At 40.1% G+C, this 19272-nt stretch overlaps 1 protein-coding gene and 1 long non-coding RNA gene across 3 annotated transcripts in view; one reads left to right on the top strand and one right to left on the bottom strand.

The window, feature by feature from the left end:
• GLP1R (glucagon like peptide 1 receptor) overlaps positions 1-19272 on the top strand; it is a 92012-nt gene that overhangs the window by 60164 nt on the left and 12576 nt on the right. For both annotated transcript variants that reach the window (XM_032683637.1, XM_032683636.1), the window contains exons 5-10: positions 259-365; positions 3789-3942; positions 5391-5550; positions 13218-13278; positions 17350-17419; positions 18143-18231. In XM_032683637.1, the coding sequence (XP_032539528.1) occupies positions 259-365; positions 3789-3942; positions 5391-5550; positions 13218-13278; positions 17350-17419; positions 18143-18231 (641 nt within the window). The remainder of the gene's footprint in view (positions 1-258; positions 366-3788; positions 3943-5390; positions 5551-13217; positions 13279-17349; positions 17420-18142; positions 18232-19272) is intronic.
• On the bottom strand, positions 5333-5730 carry LOC116784745. Its single transcript, XR_004356226.1, has 2 exons — positions 5678-5730; positions 5333-5579 (listed from the first exon to the last, which is right to left on the bottom strand). It is a non-coding gene; the product is annotated as an uncharacterized LOC116784745 (long non-coding RNA).

The following is a 19272-nucleotide window of genomic DNA, read 5'->3' as shown; positions in this document are numbered from 1 at the left end:
CTAGCTGCAAAGCCCAACTGTTAGAGTGAACACCTGGGAACAGCTGAGGAATTAAGATTAAATTTTTATTTCTTTAGAGCGTATGGAAAGTGGAAGACTGATTTGATATGTGCATTTAAACTTAAAAGTAGGAGAATGATTTCTGGTTATCATTAAGAAAAGTTAGAAAGCAGCTGGGAGAAAAGAACTGAAGCCCACGAGCTCTGTCTTTTCCCCCTCCCCTTTCTTGTTTTTCTTTTCTCGTTTATATGCTCTCAGGATGCACCAGAAGAACAGCTCCTGAATTTGTCCATCATATACACCATTGGATATGCTCTTTCCTTCTCTGCCCTTGTAATAGCAACTGCCATTCTTCTTGGATTCAGGTAACTGGCGAAGCTTTGAAGAGAGTGGAGTAAAGGTTTTATGTTTTTCTGTATGAGCGTGTCAGACTTTGACAGAAATTTTTGATTGTTTTTTCTTTCCTTCCTCATCATTTCTTTATCTTTTGTCACTTCTGTGTTCCTTCTGAAAATAATTTCTTCTCAAAATGCAAGTAAAATTGCCAAATTTTTGCAGTTTGCTGTATGAATATGCGGAACATATACTTTTTGTCAATTGGAATATTTTTTTGTGACAATTTTTATTTCAATGAAATTTCCACTGGAAGAGGTGGTAAAAGAAAGAGATGCCAGCATTCCTTTGTGGTGTCACCTTGCAGATGAGGCACAAGTCTGAGATGGACAAAGACATTTAGGAGAGAAATTTTCATCTTGTCTTGCTTGGAGTTACACATAGCATAAATCTCAGTCTGGCCTATTTCCCAGCCCTCATATGCAAGGTGTGCAGACAGGGATTTTTTAAACAATTTTTGTTTTTGGAGAACTTTTATAAATTCTTACTTCTTTTGCAGTATAAAAGAGAACCTCATTTTGAAACTTGAAAAGTTTATGTAAAATAAATTGCTGTCACCTGGCCGTATTTATGTATTGAGTTCATCCAGGTTTGCACCTACAAATTCCATGGAGTGCATTGAGAGACTCTTGGTTGCACCAAAGGTACACTGTGTGTGTTTAGTTAAAAAAATAAAGAAAAAAAACCCAAACGAACCAAAACACAACTTTGGACTCCAAGAGAGATCTTTTTTTTTCCTCTGTAAATGCAAGAGACATCTTGATTCCAGCCAGACTGTCCTGTGGTTTGGGGATGCTGAGCATAGGAGACTGGTATTTAGAAAACACAGAGATGTGATCCTGCTCTATTGTGGGAATGAAGTCCCTCTGCCACAAAACCCTGCTCCTTGCTGCTGTATATAGCCAGGTCCCGTCACCCATCTTATGTACTGTTGAGGCTGCCTCTCCTAAAAAGTAGAGTTTTCCATCTCCTGCTACTCCTATTTGAAATCAGGTCAGGAACCTTCAGTGCTCAGATCCTTAAGAAACTTTTTTTTCTGACTAAAGAATTACCATTTCCAGTTATTGATCATTTGCTCTGGAGCCTGCACTCCACTTTTACGAAGGCCCTCCCTTTCCTTTCCTCCCTCCTATGTGTTTATACCCCTTATGTATTTAAAAAGGTCAGTCACACCTTTTAACTTCTAATTTCCAAAACTAAAATGATGCAAACCTTCTAATATTGTATCACACCTTTTAGCAATGTATTATCCATCCTCCTTGCAGTGGAGAAGCATAGGCAAGCAATCTCAAAGAAGTTTTAAAATGACTGCAGAAGTGCAGAGAGACATGCTCACCCTCTGTGAATGCCGTGCGATAATTATGAATTGTACGTGTTCTACCTGTGCAACTTTGGGACCCATCTGACAAAACACCAGATGGTCTTCAAGTCTCCAAATGTCTCCCAGGATAAGTGTTTTCTCCTCATTTCACCTATCAATGACACTTTTTGAGTAATCTTAGCAGCCCAAATGTAAAGGTCACAGAGCACAACCATATACTTTTTGAAGAAAGGAAGAAAGGATGTGCATGTTTTCTGGCAGGGAGCAAAGAGCAAGTTTGCCACCAAGGACTGGTAGGAGAGAGGGAATTTTGATGTCCTCACTTTTGTGGGGTGACGCTTTAGCAATTTTTCCTTCAGCTGTGAAGCAGGGACTGGAGAAGTGTACAGGAGTGTGTGATTCTTATTCTGAAAATGAGGTTCCAGAGATGTTAAAGGGGCCAAGAGTCTTGTTAATACTATGCTATCAATCCATTTTGTGCTTTCCTTTCTAAATTGTCTATCAGGAGACGACTTGGTCCTGGATCTCATGAAATACATGGGACCTGCTCCTATGTGAGTTATTCTGGCTGGAATCTCCTCCTGTGGCCTCTCCCTGGAGCTGTGCAGCCTCAACAAATGCGGATTGAAATCTAATTCAATGACACCTGAATGTTGATGGGCCTTTTTAAGTTCTTAGACTACAAAATAACCTTCATAATTGTCTTTAATGATGATACAGCAGAGGAAACTATCTCTCTGGAGTCCTATTTTGCGTCTTCCGAAAGAAATGGAAGAAAAATCTGTAATTTCAGTGGTGTAAGCTGAATTAGGCCCATAACTTTATGACTGAAACAATTTGAATAATTTGCTTTGCCTGTAGCAGAAATACTCAGTAACTATTTGCAACCTATTTTCTTCAATTGCCTATTTTACATAATTTTTTCAATCAAATTGAAATGTGTAGCAGTTCTGAAGGGTAGAAACAAATGAATTTTGAGTTAAAGGAAAATAAATATTAATAATAGGTAAGTTTTGAAATAAGCCGTGATTTAAAAGTGATTAAAAGATTTCATTAGAACTATGAAAAAAATAGCTCTTCTTCTTCAGTGCAAAATCTCTTACTTTTAGACCAAGTCAATTTTTCTACCAAAATTTATAGAGCAGTAAAAACCAGACATTTAAAGTGTAAGTTCGCTGAAACTCTTGCTGGAATAATTGCTGATTACCGTATATTACCTCTATCTTTTAGCATTTAAAAAAGAGTCTTACCCAGTATAACTTCGGAGCAAAGTGTGTACCCTTGCAGAGCTGAAAGAAAAGTGTTTGCGGATAAGGCTGGTAAAACATTGGCAGCACTCTGCAGTTGAATGCCATTTACATGACTGCAGTTTCTTTTGCTATCCCTTAACATGCTCTTTTTTGACAAGTAGCAGTTTTATTGTCTTTGCAGCTGGCTGCTGAAATTCAAGAGGATTTTTTTCTTTGGTTTTTTTTTTGTTTGTTTGTTTTCCATTCTGAATGCAGAGGTGAAAAGTCTGTTCCTTTTACTTCTCCCGAGAATATTTACAATTCCCCCAGGAGGCAATTTGAATGCAGATTTTTCTTTTGTTGTCAAAGTGGTAATTTACAGGTGGATGTTTTTTCATTGTGGGTTTGAGCACAGCCAGAAGCTGCACCGCACCAGTTCCTAAGCTTTGCCAAAGTAAACCTGTGCAGTGACATTGGGGTCAATTCAAAGCAATTAGCTTCAGCATTATGTGCAACTTGACTTTTTCAGTCCTTTCAGATATGTGTTCTGAAAATGGCTTAATTTTTACACTATTTAATCTTTTAATTTTTTTTTCCTTAACACACTGGTCTCCTTTCTTTTCCCAAATATTCAGTCTTAGGCTTGAAGTTTTGAATGTCTTTTCCTTGGTAGTGATTTCTTTTCAAAGACAGTTTGAAATCCCTACAGCGATTCTGAAGTTATGGGATTTCCTCTGGTGCCTTCTGATTCCCTACAGGGCTTATTATTCCCTCTCTCAGTCCTATATGTGATGTTGCAGCTTTTACATAGGTAGTGGATCATGACTAGTTTGTTTTTTTCACAGACATCTGCATTGCACGAGGAATTACATTCACCTGAACCTCTTCACCTCTTTCATCCTCCGAGCTATATCTGTTTTCATTAAAGATTCAGTGGTGAAGTGGATGTACAGCACAGCCACACAAGAGCACCAGTGGGAAGGACTTATTGCCTTCCAGGTAAGGTCAGACACTGTGGTGGTTCTTAGGATATTGAAGTCATCACTGTGTGTGTCTGCATGAGATCAGGTAATTTAATTCTTTAGTTGATGGCGTGGCATGTTTCTCTACCTGCGAGAAGTTTGCCCCCAATGGACAGAGGAAACACAAAGAAATTGCTTTATGTGTATATATATGTATATGTACAAATGCCCATATCTTCTTCCCATGCTGCAGGTTCATTTCTTTCTAGCAGTGACAGGAGGGCTTTCATTTCCATAAGCCAGCACCTTTTGTGACAAGGACTGTCTACCTTGTGTAATGACCAAATTAGTTGGTTGTTCTTAGAGATCTTTAATCTCTTGATGACAGGAAAAAAAGGAAGCATCTGATTAAAATGCAAATTTGAAAGTATTTAGAAAAGCTTCGGAGGAACAGGATAATTAAGTACTTCTAACTCTTGGGAGAGGATATACAGCTCTTTTGTAAATACGATGAAAGTGTCCCTTTCCCCATTTGGATTTGGAATACAAAATGTACTTGAATCCTCAAAGAAAGGTATTTTTATTATCTGTATAGCTCTTCTGGTTCTAAAACATGGGTACAGCATTTTCTGCTGCTATACAGGGTTGGGGTTGTAAAGGCTAAGTCTTCTGATGCATCCTTAGTACCCATTCTTTTCTGACACTGCCTAAGGCTTAAGCGCTAATACCACATAGTGAATTTCATATGATAGTTGATTTTTTTTCTCATCTGCAGTGTATCAGTTGCCAGAAAATAACATTGTAATACACATCTTAAATGGTTTGGAAATGTTCATATAGGATTGTCAGTCATTTCCTCTTCCAAAAAGCCTAGGCTTTATTCTTTTACAGACACTTATTCAAATAGTGGTTTCATCAGCTCTGATGGATATATTAATTAAGTAATCAGGTTTCATACTTATCTAAAACCCTGCTGACCACCTCTGTAATTTGCCAACAATGAGAGATTTTGCTCTTAAATGTGGTGCACTGGGCAATATTGCTATTCTGTTAAAAATCTTTGCTTTGGAAAATAGTCAACATTATGGCATCCACTGTTTGCTCTTTAATAGAGAAATTCTCAGCTGCAGATTAGAGTATCTGGGGAAATGTAAAGATTCACTGACAGTATTTGATATAGTACCTTCCACTTGTTCTTTTCATCTTTGTGTCATACTTTTCAAGCTGTAATCTATTGCTTATTGACATACAGTCTATTGCTTATTATTCTAAATGCAGAATGTGTACTTTTTATTTTTTAAAGGAGGAATGTTGTTAAAAACATCTGTCTGCTGCATATAATACCGGCTTCTGTCCCTTCAGTACTCAAATGTGATTAGTTTAGCAGGCATTTTTTTGAGGAACAAGAGTAGGAGAGAGAACCAGTCTTTCGTGTTAGTATCCTTTTATTCTTGGCCCCTTGGGCTGTGCTTTCTTCCCTCACAGGAATCACTCAGCTGCCGGTTGGTCTTTGTGATGATGCAGTATTGTGTGGCTGCAAACTACTACTGGTTGCTGGTGGAAGGCATGTACCTTTACACGCTGCTGGTACTTTCGGTCTTCTCTGAACAAAGGATTTTTCGGCTTTATCTCTGCATTGGCTGGGGTAAGTTGATTTTTCTGTTTGTGGCTGCACTGGCACATGGTATAATGGGAAAAATTGTGTGTCTACCCTAGTGCTGCCCAGTTCAAGTCCTACACTCTGCATTCCTGTTTTGTTCCCAGTCCCTTACCTTGTTTGAGCTGGAGAGGGCTGGGCTGTCACAGCTCCTGGATGCTAATGGAGTAGAAGCTGTGGGTTCAGAACGCAGGGGCTGTGTGACATCACAGAAACTCCACAGACCAGTGGCAGGCACATGGTACTTTTCCTGCAAGTCATCAGCTTCCCAGTACAAATTACATGTCAGTGGTTCCATACAGGTGTGAACTTTTCTCTCCTGCCCTGCTTCATCTCCTTGAAGTTTCCCCTTGCATTTACAGATGTGTCAACTACTTGTGGAGCAAAAGAGCAATGATGCCTTGCATCTGGGTGAGGATAGCAGTAGAGAAATGGTGGCAGTGTGAGCAGTGGGATGCAAAGGGACCAATGAACAAGGAGCTGCTAACCGTGAATTTTCAGGGTGATTAAGTGGGCAGAGCAGGTCTAATAGGGATTGTTGGGGAAAAAAAACCACTTAGGGCATATGTGCCATGGGCATGCATGTGCTTGAAATCAAGAGTTGTGATGCCTTGAAATCAGTTGGTTGAGCAAGAGCCACCTTGTGTAGAAATGCTAATGCTTTGATTCTTTCACTGTCCGGTTCACCTGAAAATACATTAAAGTTCAGGATTCATCCTATTGTTGGAATGATCTTTTATGGATTTTTATTGCATTTTCTCCCTTCCTCTTCTCTACCCTTCCCTTTTGGTGGAATCAGGCCACTTTTGGAAAGCTGAGAGTAAATCCAAGTAAATACTGCAAGTGCTTTCACAGATGCTAGTTTGAACATTTAAATTGCTTTGACTCTTCTTTTCTCTCCATGGATTTCAACTGTGAATATTTTAACAAATTAATTCCCTAGTAAAATGCATATAAATGGCTTATTGTGAATTACCCAATTTTACTGAACAGTGATATATGAGGAGCAAAGGCTTTCTGGCATATTGATGGGAATAAATAAATGCGAATAATAGCAGTCTCCTGCTGGAGAGTTTTAGTCGAAGTTCTGTATCTTCCATATTCTTTTATATAGGGCATGCAGCAAAAGCAACACCAATTTGTATAACATTTGAACTATGTATGTTTTAATCATACCCTCAATTTAATTAAAAAAAAGGTGGGGGGAGCTATCCCGAAGCACTGACTGAGGTCATGAAAGGAAATGGAAAAGAAATTAGAACAAAATTATATCTAGTCAAATCCCGAGGGGATTGTGGTGTTTTATAAGAAAGAGATAGGTTGGTTTTGGTCTGAATCACTTCTATTTAGAGTTTGTCTCCTGCAAAAGCAGAAGGCAGAAACAGAAGATGTTATTTTGGTTTTGTTCTTCCTTTACAATGGCAGTTCTGCTACTGTATATTGAATTTCTGGATGAGTTTGTGGAAATGAGCGGCAATGTCAGAACTTGGCACTGGATAGATATATGGGCTTCATCCAAGCTTCCTAGAAAGGTCTGTCCATGCCATTCAATCCTCATCTGTACAATTTCTTGCTATTCCAGATGTGTCTGCATGTACAAACCTTGCCAATGATTCTCCACCTTCAAATGCAGAAGCATCTGCTGTTTCAGTGCTCCCAAATTAGTTATACTAGATAACAGTTTCATCTCTAACCAAGGGAAAGAGATGAAGATTTTTCCCCCTCTTTCTGCTTCTTCACTGATGATTACATTTTTTGGGTGCTCAAGTCCCTCACTGGGTGACTTTCGGCTGTATGCATTGCTCAGAAGACTTTTATTTAATTTTTTTTTTAGCAGCATGATAGACTCATGCTGAGGCTTCAGAGAGACAGTAGGTTCCTGTTTGAGCTGCATGTCCTTCTCTTTGAAGTAGTTTATCAATTATAAAAATAAAGCTGGAACAAAAAAATAAATATTTGATTGTCAGAGCTGATTTGATACCCTGACCCTTCTTCCCATTAATGAATTGTCCTCTTACAAGGTAATTTTTTAACTTGTTCATTATTCATCGTTTGGTGAATATTTATGTATACAAATTTCATGTGTGTATTGTTCAAAAACACCGTGGGTGTTAGTCACTTCATGTTGTTATTTCTTCTAATTATAACTGAAGTTTGTGATCACTCTCAGACCATACCAAAATCTGTTCTCCTGAAGTACAGGGTACTGGGCTTGCTGTGCACCCTCCTCACTTCCCTGAGGATCTTGAATCCCGCATTTTATGGTCACTGAAGCCAAGACTGCCCTTCAGCTTCACATTTCCCACCAGCTCTTCCTTGTTAGTGAGAACAATGTCCAGCATGGCACCTTTCCTCATTGGCTCCTTTGTCACTTGGAGAAGGAAATTATCATCAACACATGCCAGGAACCTCCTGGATTGCTTATGCCCTAGTATGTTGTCTGTCCAACAGATATGGGGGTGGTTGAAGGGCTTGAGAATGTGAGGCTGCTCCTGTCTGTCTATAGAGGGCTTCGTCTGCTTGGACTTCCTGGTTGGTGGCTGGCAGCAAACCCCCATTATGTCACCTGCCCATGCCCTCCCTTTCATCCTGACCCGAAAGATCTCAGTCAGCTCCTTATCCATCCCCTGGTGGAGCTCCATACACTCCAGCTCTCACTGACATAGATGGCAACATGCCCTCCTGGTCTGCCCTGCCTGGTCTGCCTTAGGAGCCTGTGTCATTCTGTTCCAACACTCCAGTCAGGAGCCATCCCACCATGGCTCTGTGATGCCAGTAAGATCACAGCCCTGCAGGTGTGCACACATCTCTAATTCCTCCTATTTGTGCCTCATGCTGTGTGTGTTTGCATAGAGGCATTTTAGTTGTGTCCCTGATGACTTGGAGTTGATGTCAGGAGTGGCTGATATTCCTTCATGCTGCTCTTCAGGTACTTTCCTGCTAACCTCTGATTCCTTCAGGCTCTGGGCCTGGCATCATCTATTACTGGCACTGGCATCCCGTTGGTGGGAGTCGGATGGATTGAGGATCCCCTTCCCCAGCAACTTTAGTTTAAAGTCCTCTTCACCAGCTTGGCGAGCCTATGACTTAGATTCTCTTTCCATTCTCTATCTGATGGACACCATCAGTCCCCAGTAGACCAGTTGTTCCAAGATATCCCAAATATATTTTTGCTATATGATCATTTCAGGTAAGTTCTTAAGTCAGTTATTAGGCAGTAGTCCATTTATTATCAGTTCAAATGAGTAATTATTCTTTGCTGGGATATGCAGAATGCTCTGAATCAGAGTGTCCAGGACACCAACATGGCATTCATCGCATCTGAGCCCAAGTGAAGAGCTGCTGAGCCTGACATTGACTTCAAACTAACAGTAGTCTCTGGAGAAGAGCAGTTTATACTATAACACTGCTGTATCAGAAGCTTTTAGTGGGAAAAGGACCTGTTCACATTTAGGAATAGCAATGAGGGAAGAATGGGGAACAACAGAAATATCACACGGTGACTCTGTGTGACATCCAGCAGGAAGAACAACAGGAGACCATTTTCAGCACTAAAGGCTAAGAAGAAAATGTTAATAGAAAGCTAAATATTCTCTGAGCTTCTATGGCAATTTTACACCCAGCTGCTCTTGCAGCAGGGAAATTGCCATAAAAAATAAATAATCTATTTCCTTTCAAGCCTTGGCAATCCAAACTTGCTCTAAGGAAGAATACTTTAAGGGAATGAAGTTATCAAAAGCAGGAAGCCTGGCTAGGGCATCAAAATCTACATCCTCATTGCACGGGAGATCTGACTGGAACAGAGGCAGTAAGAAACCTTCCTTCAGAAGCCCAGTATGAACTCACTGTAGCAACAGGATGCATTCATTGCACTGACCACTTCTCTTCTGTTTTCAAAAGAAAATGGTGTTTCAGACAAGGATGTGAAAGTAGGTTTGGTATCCAGACTGATCTTGGTAGGAAATGCATGTCAGGAGTTCCTTTTAATTCTCTTCACTCTTTGTCTTCTAGATTGAAGTCTTTCATTCTTTTCCTTTCTTAGAAATAAAAAATGTTTCATCTTTTCTTCTCACATCTTCAGCGCTTTTACTCTTCCTACATCTACTCATATGTATTTATCAATTCTTTCAGTTCCTCATCGCATTGTTCATGCATTCATGCATAAAGCAGCTGATCAAGTCAGAGCATCCTAGATGCTTTCTGAGAGAAAGAGGACCGAAATTGTTCTGACAGCAGGAGTGTCCTTCTGGTTTGTGTGCTTTATTGTTCGGAGGTTGAACTTATCACACATGGAAACCAGTGATGTCAGGTTACAGCTGAAATACTGAAAACAGTTCTAAAATGCTATATTCAGAATATGTCCTCATTTAAGGGTCTCAGCAGGATGGCAGTGCTCTGGTCCTACAAATTCACTTCAGGAAGAATTTCTACTCAGCACATGAGGATGAGGGGAGCCTCTCTTGCTCCTCATATATCTTCCCTGAAATTGCCTTTACGGAAAGTGGGTACAAGGCAAAGCCAAAAATACAGTGTGTCTGTAAGAATGGAAACTTGCTTGCACGTGGAGGTAAGGGAAAGAAGATGGCATGGAATAGCACCACCTGGTGACACCTTTCATGGTAACTGGGACTTTGTGCATTCCGGAACAAACTGAGCTTTTCTGTTCGGTTACCAAAATATCTTAGACCCATTAAATGAAGAGACTGATTACTACATGCTGTGACCAGGACATAGCAACTTCCATTGGCAGCTCCACGAGTTTCTTGCCACTCTGCTCATTCGGGACAGTGGAACATTCTGAAAATGTCAACCTGTGCAGATTTTCTTACAATTTTGTTTTCTTACCTACCCCATCCTTTTGTCATTGTGGAAAATGCTTCGTTTTCCAACTTTTTTTTCTTACTATGCAGACACCTGACCAGGTGTAGAATATATAAGCTAGAGTGAAACTAGGAAAGTTGTGCTGCTTATTTGTGCAGTGGGGTGTTAAGGTGTTGATTTGGCAGTTCCATTACTTTCTCATCATCCATAATATATATTATTATTGCAGCCTATAATTCAGATGCCCAGTCATTTGAAGTTGAACTTTATTAGCTGAACTGTCAGCAGGCTTATTTCCTAGTACACTTGACAGATTTCATAATCACCGTGTAGTGTTCAAAGATTTTGGGTCAGCTATCAGCCTGCAAGAATTAACATTGCAGAAGCTATTATGAGCAGGCTTTTGTAATTTCTGGCATCTTCAGCAATGATGCAGTACAGAAAAAAGTAGACATTACCATTTCCAGAATTCAGAGTCCTTTCTATGGTCAGTTAATCTAGGAAAAGATCAATCTCAGAGCTTTCTGTGTGATAAAAAGCAAAACCAGAAAGAGTTCAGCCTATATCTTGAATAAGTGCATCCTATAAATGAGTGCAGTTTTTTCTCGGATATCTGATATTCTTTGAATAGCAGCAGCAAGAGAAAGAAATGTAGGACTGAAACTCAAATGCCCCAAAAGACCTGCGTGTTGAGAGCCCAGTGGAATACACCACTGATTCTGTTAATGAAATATAGTCATCTGTAGTATTTATTCAAAGAGTTGCATGCAGTTTACTTCCACTCCCTGCTCAAACCAGACAGAATTATCTTGACTGAGTGATGTAACCAGAATAATATTTGCACTTGTGACAGTTAATGCAGGGTAATTAGGTGTCAAAATTGTTAATTAATCTTTGGAGAGTCTCAGTGCTCCTTACGTACTACAACTATTGCAGAGATGCTTTAGACTTGCCCTTTTGCTGTTATGAAAGACTTCTACAGGCTTGAAGTGAATAAGGGAATGTTCTTGAGGCAGTCTCCTCTTTAGATCTTCACGAGGACTTTGGAAAACTGGATGCATTCCCATCTACTGAAAGTGTGTCCTAGATGGTTTTCAGAGCCACCCATTTCTCAAGGAAAGGTTTTGTGAATTTGGTAGGTGTCAGGGGATATCCAGAAGATGGAGATATCCACAAATCATTATTGTTATCACTTGATATGTCCAATGATATATCCACTGACATACAGCCCTTGTGCTCTCAGTGTTTGTATCTTATCCTGTAACTTCTATATTAAGATGTCTTAATTCTCAGCAAAGTCAAGGAAGGAATAATTCAATCTATAATTTGTTTCTATGAATCACAAGCTCATTTGGTTTGGAACTGATTTGCAATGAGCCTGTTCTTAGTCTTTTTATGTCACTGTGAAAGCAGCATAGAATTCTTAGAAAGTTTGCTCCCAAAATATTGTGTATTCTTAGTATCAGGTACATTCATGGAACGTGTTCAACCACTTGCCCAAATAATCTCTACTCAATTCACTATCTTTGCTGTTATTCTAATTATTGGTAATTTTTTTTCTTGCTGTTCTTTATTCTCTCTCTTTTTTTTTTTTAACTGATTAAGGAGAATATTGTTCTTCTGTGTTGGTAGTATTTAACTGTTCTGATAACAGAAACAGTCTGCAGTACAAGAGAGAAGTTTTTTTACTGATAATACCCACTACAGATAACTGCTTGAGATATTCAGACTGCAGGAGATGACCAATTTCTATGTGGCTTTTGTTGCCAGGAACTGTGTATTTGCCCTGTAAAGCACTTACGGCTCTACCCCAATGTTTTTAAGTACAATGATTGTTGCCCTTTCTATACAATGTACCTGCATCATCAAATACTTACCAAGGAGGTACTCGGTGAAATTAGTCCATCTTGATCCATCCCTAGGCAGAAATTCCTCATCCTACTCTTTAAGTCTTAACCTGTTTTCCTTCCCTGTGTGCTTTTTTTGGCATTCTGTGTACTGAGTATTGGTTGGTAGATGCACTGTCAAATTATTTTTCATGACATAGGCATTTTATAAATGAAAGAAATTGAGAGCCTTTGACACTATAAAGCAGGTAATGTCTGCGAGTTTGTTTGGCTTATCTCTCTTCCCTTTACACCCCAGATAAATTGACCAGCTGTGGCACATGCACTGTCAGAGGTAAGGGTAGGACCAAGCCTCTTCTCAAAGCAAGGTGCATCTGCTGTATTTGCTGCAGCCACTCAAGTCCATGCCAGTACTGCAGCCCAAACTTGGGACTTCTCTGTGGGGGAAACCTGAGCACACTTGCTAGGTGTGCCCACACTCCTGCCATCGGGGGAATGTGGGCTGGGTGTGCTCCAGCCCCGATGCAAATGGACAGCCTGAGCTTGGTGCTGCCTGAATGAAGGGTAGGTGACCCACAGGCAGAAATTTGGAGGCAAAGGTCAGGGGCAGAGCACACTCCTCTCTCATGTGAGTACAGAGGCTAGTAGAGCTTCCAAAAATTTAATTCCCTTGGCCCCTCTGTGAAATGTTGCATGGAAGAAGCGGTATATGCCAAGTATGGGGGCATTTCTGGTTTTTATTTTTCAGACCTGTTGGGAACTAGGTAGGAGCCCAGGAAAAAATGAGTTACATCTATTAGTTACTTGTAAGTTAAATGCCTCCTCCCACTGTTGATGGCCATCTGTGCTGGATAGGAGCTGCAACCCTGCCACCAGTTAATTATGTTGCTCATCATTATGGTGTTTGTATGTGGAGGGATGGGTTGTCCTCCCCTCTGCTTTTCCCAGTCTCAATGTCAGTGTCAACCTTGTCTCCTCTCTTCCCAGGTGTGCCAATGCTGTTTGTTATCCTCTGGGGAACTGTCAAGTACCTTTATGAAGATGAAGGGTTTGTTTGTTCTGATTTTTCTAGCTATCTCATTTGTGCTGTATGTGTGCACCAGCAGGTCATTGTTTGCTTTCCGTTCGGTGTGGTTTGCTTTGGCAATGTGCTGAAACCTCACATAATTGCTTCTGTTTTGTCTGAAGGTCTTGCATAACATTTCAGAAAGGAGCATATGTTTTTTTCTGATCAAAATTTTCTGCATGTCTGAATGAATCTATCCTTTTGCAGGTCAAGGAAAGGTATGTTTTGTTTTTCTGTAGTTACAGTATCAACAGTAGAAGTCATCATACCAACCAAGACCACTCCTGATGCTGTGCCTTTGGCAGTAGCCTTTACAGTTATGCTTCAGAGGGAGGCAACAACCTCCCACAGGATTCTACCTGCGATTTGTAGTGGTTAGCTTATGCCTAGCAGCAGAAATGTGATTGCCTGCTCTTGTTTAAGCTTCCATTACTTAGATTTTCTTAAAACAAATGCACATTCTCTGTCTGCTTACGTTAGTCTTGCTGAAGTCAACTATGTCATGCACAAGACTGCTGTAAAACACAAAATATTTTTCGTCTGTTTTTACCATAGTGGCTGTTCTGAAAAAATTACCTTTGTATGTGCTTTCTGTACCAAATTGCATTGTAGGCAATTTGTTGGGGCTTTTAAAAATAAAAAATTAAATAAAAGGGAGGAAAGTGGCTTCCTCTTTTTAGTGGCAGTGGCTGCCTGGAAGTATTTGGGTAGCTTTCTTTGTGATGAAATAAATAAACGTATGGTATTTCATTTCTATTATAAATTTACTATTTAATGAGTTTTATTCTTACTTAGTTTCCAAACTACCCAGCCAAACTTTTGTAGAAGGTTCTCTTTTTTTCCCCTCTTTTTTTTCTTTTTTTTCCTCTTTTTTTGTTTTTCTTTTTTCCCCCAGACATAATCCTTGCTGGAGGGATGCTGCAATGTGAAAATTCAATGTAGTCAGACATTTTTGTGGTGTTTGTTAGTATTAAGAACCAGCGCTTTTTTTAGTTCTGAACCAGTTCAGTCAAAGCTGCTTTTTCTGGCTTAAGCAATACTAGGATTTTCTGACTTTCCTTTTCAAGGTTGACTTGACAATATTCTGTGTCAAGATTGTGGCTGTACTGATATATTGCAAGTTTTATTGAAATTATCAGAATAGGTATAGAGACCATGCAGTCTCTGAGCAGGCAGCATTCTGTGGACATATCTTCCCATTGATGTAGAAAATGTATTCAAAGTGCCCATACTGAGCCTCCTACATTATGCGGTGCTCAGAGCTGATTTATGTTTTCTATTAGGGAAAACTGTCACTCACTGCTCTCAGCAGACCTTAAAAGGGGCAATCTTGCACCTTATTGAATTTTCTAAATCTTGTCTAAATATTTGTAAAATACAGCAATAAATAACCGTGTGCAGCAGCTGCTCTGAAAGGCAAGATTTCTGTGCCTTGGGCTGTTGGAGCAGCCAGGGATATCCTTCATGCTGTTTGCCATAGCTCTGTCGCTGTGGATGTGCAGCGGGCTGTAAATTTCATTTGTGATTTAACTATTTCCCTGGCTATGAAGAATAACTGGAAGTAAATGTGGTCAGGGCTGGGAATTTGAGGCAGTCCTGTGAACGTAGCCATTTGAACGAAGGACCAGAGCCTGCAAGACTTACTTGCACACTGGCTTCTTCTTTCCTTACATGTGCAGGTATAAACTCCTTTAGAAAGCAATTGTGTTTTAAAAGTGAGCTATTGAAAAATACTTTGTCTAGTTTAGAAGTAAATTTAAAAGCAAGCTGCTGTTCTTAGTATTAGACCGTGCCTAAAAAGCAGATACTTACACATTTTTGTTCCTGTCCGCAATAAAGTATGGGAGGAAAACAGCCAGCCTACAATCCTGTTTTAAAAATGGAGCCATTCAGCTCTAGCTCTTCAAGGTAAAAATTTAGTGTTTTCACTTTTAGAGAAAGAATACAGGATTGGTAAGCAAAGGCAGAAGCTTCCCAGTAGCATCTGTTTCACTGGATAAATTCTCCACTCATGGCTCCGAGGCTATTAGTTGCCAAGCATCTTCTGAGTGGTGCTGAGCAAACTGCAGGGATAGATCCCAAACACAATAGATGTGTGACAATCACAGAAAGCACAAATGGGCAAGAAATCATGTACAGATATACCAATTATATTTTCTGGACACTTTAATAGCCATGACACTTTAATTGACCTGTAGTGGTATTTTTGTTGCACACATTTGTTTAAATTTAAAATTAGCTAAAACTGCTGTGTGCCACAGGAAGCAAATTAACACACACAGAAATGTAGCAAAGTTAATGTAAAGAATTGTTTCTCAGTGTATGTTATTATAAAGAAATTTTTAAATTGCCTTTGCATCTATTGCAGCTAGTGAGAAAAGTAGAACTCCACTCCCAGCCATGCCTGTTATCCCATCGGTTTTGAGGGGTTCAAATAAAATTAATTTCAAAGGCTCCATGAAGCTGGCTCCCAGTCACATGTACCAATTAAGTTCTTCTGTTACTCAGACTCCAGCTCAGGTATGCTGACTGCACACAGTCTGTACACCTGTTTTCTCCAATATCTAAAATACGATTGAGCTGTAGGTCGTAGAGCTGCTGGTGGCAATAATATGCTTGTTATACACGTTAAACTGAAATGGAAAGAAAAATGAAATCCTGGGACCTTCTCGGACTTGCATTACCTGCAAGGGAATGTGGAATTGCGACAGCCAAGCTGCTACACTTTCTCTCTAGTCTGTGGGCCCATGTGGCCATGTGGTTGTAGCATGGATCGCTCCCACATACTGCATGGTTTGCTCTTTTTGCTTTCCATTTAAACTGTCCCACTTAGACTGTCCCACTTCAAGGCTGGGAGGGTTTCATCTCCACCACCATCACCCAAGCTGAAGTTTCCTAGGTCTGTTAAGAAATCTTAAGGAAAATTGTGGATATGTATGTTTTGATGAGAGATGAAACTTGGAGAGGAAGAGAAACTTGTTTTGTGAAGGAACCTGTGTTTTCTTTAGTGCTGTTTTCTAGTTTGTGTTTCACAGCCTGTGTAGCTCAGAAACTTGCTCACTTTACTGGTGACTGTTGCTTTTGAGTAATGCTGAGCAATATGGCAGGAGGCTACGAAGTTATTTCATAGAAATGTTAAGAATGCTGTCATTGCAGCAACAAGTGAGCACTACCCTAACACCTGGGCCACCATTGTGCACAGACATGGCCCATAAGATGGTGGTGGTCACTGGCTGTGACCAGAGCAGAACCAAAAAGGACTAGATGTACAAACCTCTCCATGTAAGGTTCACTTCAAACCAGCAATCCCAAACTGTGGCTGTCAGGCATCACTTTTCTTGTCATTGTTCTCCAATAGCACAAAGAGACAGGAATTTAAAAAGCTAAAATGAGACTCATGGGAGAAATTAAGGATTATATTGCCTGCAGCATGCTGCTTACTTGGCAGAGGGCTCAGGTCAACAAAAAGTTAGGAACTATCACTCCCATCTTTGATTTTACTTGTTTATAATTTTTTAAAACTCCCTTTGGGCCAGAAACACTGTGCATATGCACTGAAGGAACTGGAGTTTGCTGCCTCAGTTGCTTTCTCTGGGCTGAAATTAGTGGGTCCTTTATGAAAATAAGGACAAATAAAGGTAGTGCAGAAAGAGGAGGCTAGGAACCACATAGGAAAGATCTGACTCAAACAGACCCCCCCCTCCCGCTTCTCCTTTCAGCCATATGACAAATTTGACCTTGGTTTTAATGGAATAAATCTTCACGATTAATGGATGATAATTTATAGCAAATTGTGGAGGAGAGCTAGCCATTAGTGGGCAAGAAAGGCCAGTGAGTAGTATCCAGTTGGATTATGATAGCTGCAATAGTACAAAGCATTCAGTGTTTCTGAGAAGCAATTGCCTCTGTTTCCATGTCAGCATGATGTGCTTTCCTAGTATCTAGTCCTTAATATTGTTTTCCATCTGCATTGCTGTGACAGAATGAAAAGCAGGAGATTTTAGTAATGTACTGAAACTTTTCCTTCTTGTCTCCTTTTTGTCATCTTCCTAGTTGCTGGACCAGAAACTATAACATGAATTACTGGTTGATCATCAGACTGCCCATTCTCATTGCCATTGGGGTGAGTATGAAGCATGTGCTGTGAGCTGGCAGATTTCTATGAGAACAGGACGTGACATAGTACAAAGATGCACACATGGCCCTTGTGCATGTCCAAAGGCTAATAACCTTTGAGGCTATTGGCATTTTCATTCAGAAATGTGATTTTATGAAACCAAATTGGTTTCTATCACTGGAATTCCAGACTAGCCTTTTGTTTGTTTAATTTGGCCACATGCTGTCATGTTGTAGTGGCAGGAAATGATAACAAAACAGCATGCTGCAGCAATCTGGTTAATTCCCCAGTGAACAGAAAGCTATGGCAGGTAGTACAGGGAGGGTGGAGACAGTATTTTAGGTACTGGACTGCGAAAGAGCCACAAATGTGTGGTATTGTGTAGAAATGCCATGTTCTGCAGCCACAATACTGTGTCAGTCTCAGATCTCCAGACAAGGCAAACGGGCCAACCCACATTTTCATAGTGTCTCACTTCCCAGAGAGTAGGTAGGCTTCCCTGCTTTGTTTAATGAAGCGCCTGTGTTTTCAAAGACGAGTTATGCATTCACAATATGCATTTAGAGCACAACTCCTTAGCAAGGAGTTGAGTTACATAGCAAATTCTGCAGCTGCAGAGTATCAGAATGCAGAGACCTACGCATGCATACACAAACCAGCTTTCTTGAGTACATGTGTTTATTGATGATGATGATGATGACGATATAAATCCTTCTTTCATTTCTCCAGGTAAATTTCCTCATCTTTATCAGAGTTATATGCATCATCATCTCCAAACTACAGGCTAATTTGATGTGCAAAACTGACATAAAATGCAGGTATGTCTTATGGTGGTCTGGCACTTTCCATGCCCATCAACAAGAAGGTACACATGACTGGATTGACAAAGGTGGTTAAAAATCACAGCCCTTGAGTAATGCACAGGTGTGGTGTCGCACATTGGTATAGCTGCTTAGTCAGTCCCCAGAAAAGCCTCAGTGAAGCCAGGGCAGGTATTATACCTGTGTTACAGATAAACAAAGGCTTGATGTCTGTCACTTTACAGTCTTCCATTAGGCTGGATGAATATTAATTAAACAGGTATTTTTAAAATACATGCAGCACATGCAAGTACTAGATGTTAAAGTCGTCGAAAGTGTCCAGAGAAGGGCAACAAAACTGGTGCAAGGGTTGGTAGGAATGTCCTGTGAGGAGTGGCTGAGAACTTTTGACTTGTCATTGCTCTCTACAGCTCCCTGAGAAGGGAATGTGGAGAGGGTGGAGCTGAGCTCTTCTCCCTGGTATCCAGTGATAGGATGTATAGGAATGGTTTGAAGCTGCACCAGGGGAGGTGTAAACCGGACATTAGGAAGCATTTCCTTACAGCAAGGGTGGTCAAACACTGGAACAGGCTTCCTAAACAGGTGGTCAATATACATGACTGTCACTGTTTAAGGGGCATTTGGACAATGCCCTTTGTAACATGCTTTACATTTTGAACAGCCCTGAAGTAGTTAGGCATTTGGACTACTTGGTCGTTGTAGGTTTCTCCCAAAGGAAATATCCTATCCTATTCAATTTTGGAAAAAAAAAAAAAAAGAGTGATAGAAATAAAAGGTTTCACTTTGAGAAAGGTAAGACGGGTCATTTTGAGTTTTGCTCCTTGTTCTTCATGCCAGTTGTTATTGGGACAAACTTTCAATCTTGAATGCATGAGATGTTTCAAGAGAAATGTCAGTTATCACAGAAATGTTTTTGGTTTTCAAGCTTCACCCTATCTGTGTCTCTATTCTTCCTGTTATTTAATCACCTTGCTAAGATTCATGGTTGCATCCTTCATTTCTGCATTTCAAAGAATACTTTTGTATTGCAGTCTGAAA

The sequence above is a fragment of the Chiroxiphia lanceolata genome, chromosome 3, assembly GCF_009829145.1.
Source record: "Chiroxiphia lanceolata isolate bChiLan1 chromosome 3, bChiLan1.pri, whole genome shotgun sequence".
NCBI lineage: Eukaryota > Metazoa > Chordata > Aves > Passeriformes > Pipridae > Chiroxiphia > Chiroxiphia lanceolata.
The sequence above is the reverse complement of the archived record's forward strand: the minus strand, read 5'-3'. Positions and strand labels throughout refer to the sequence as shown.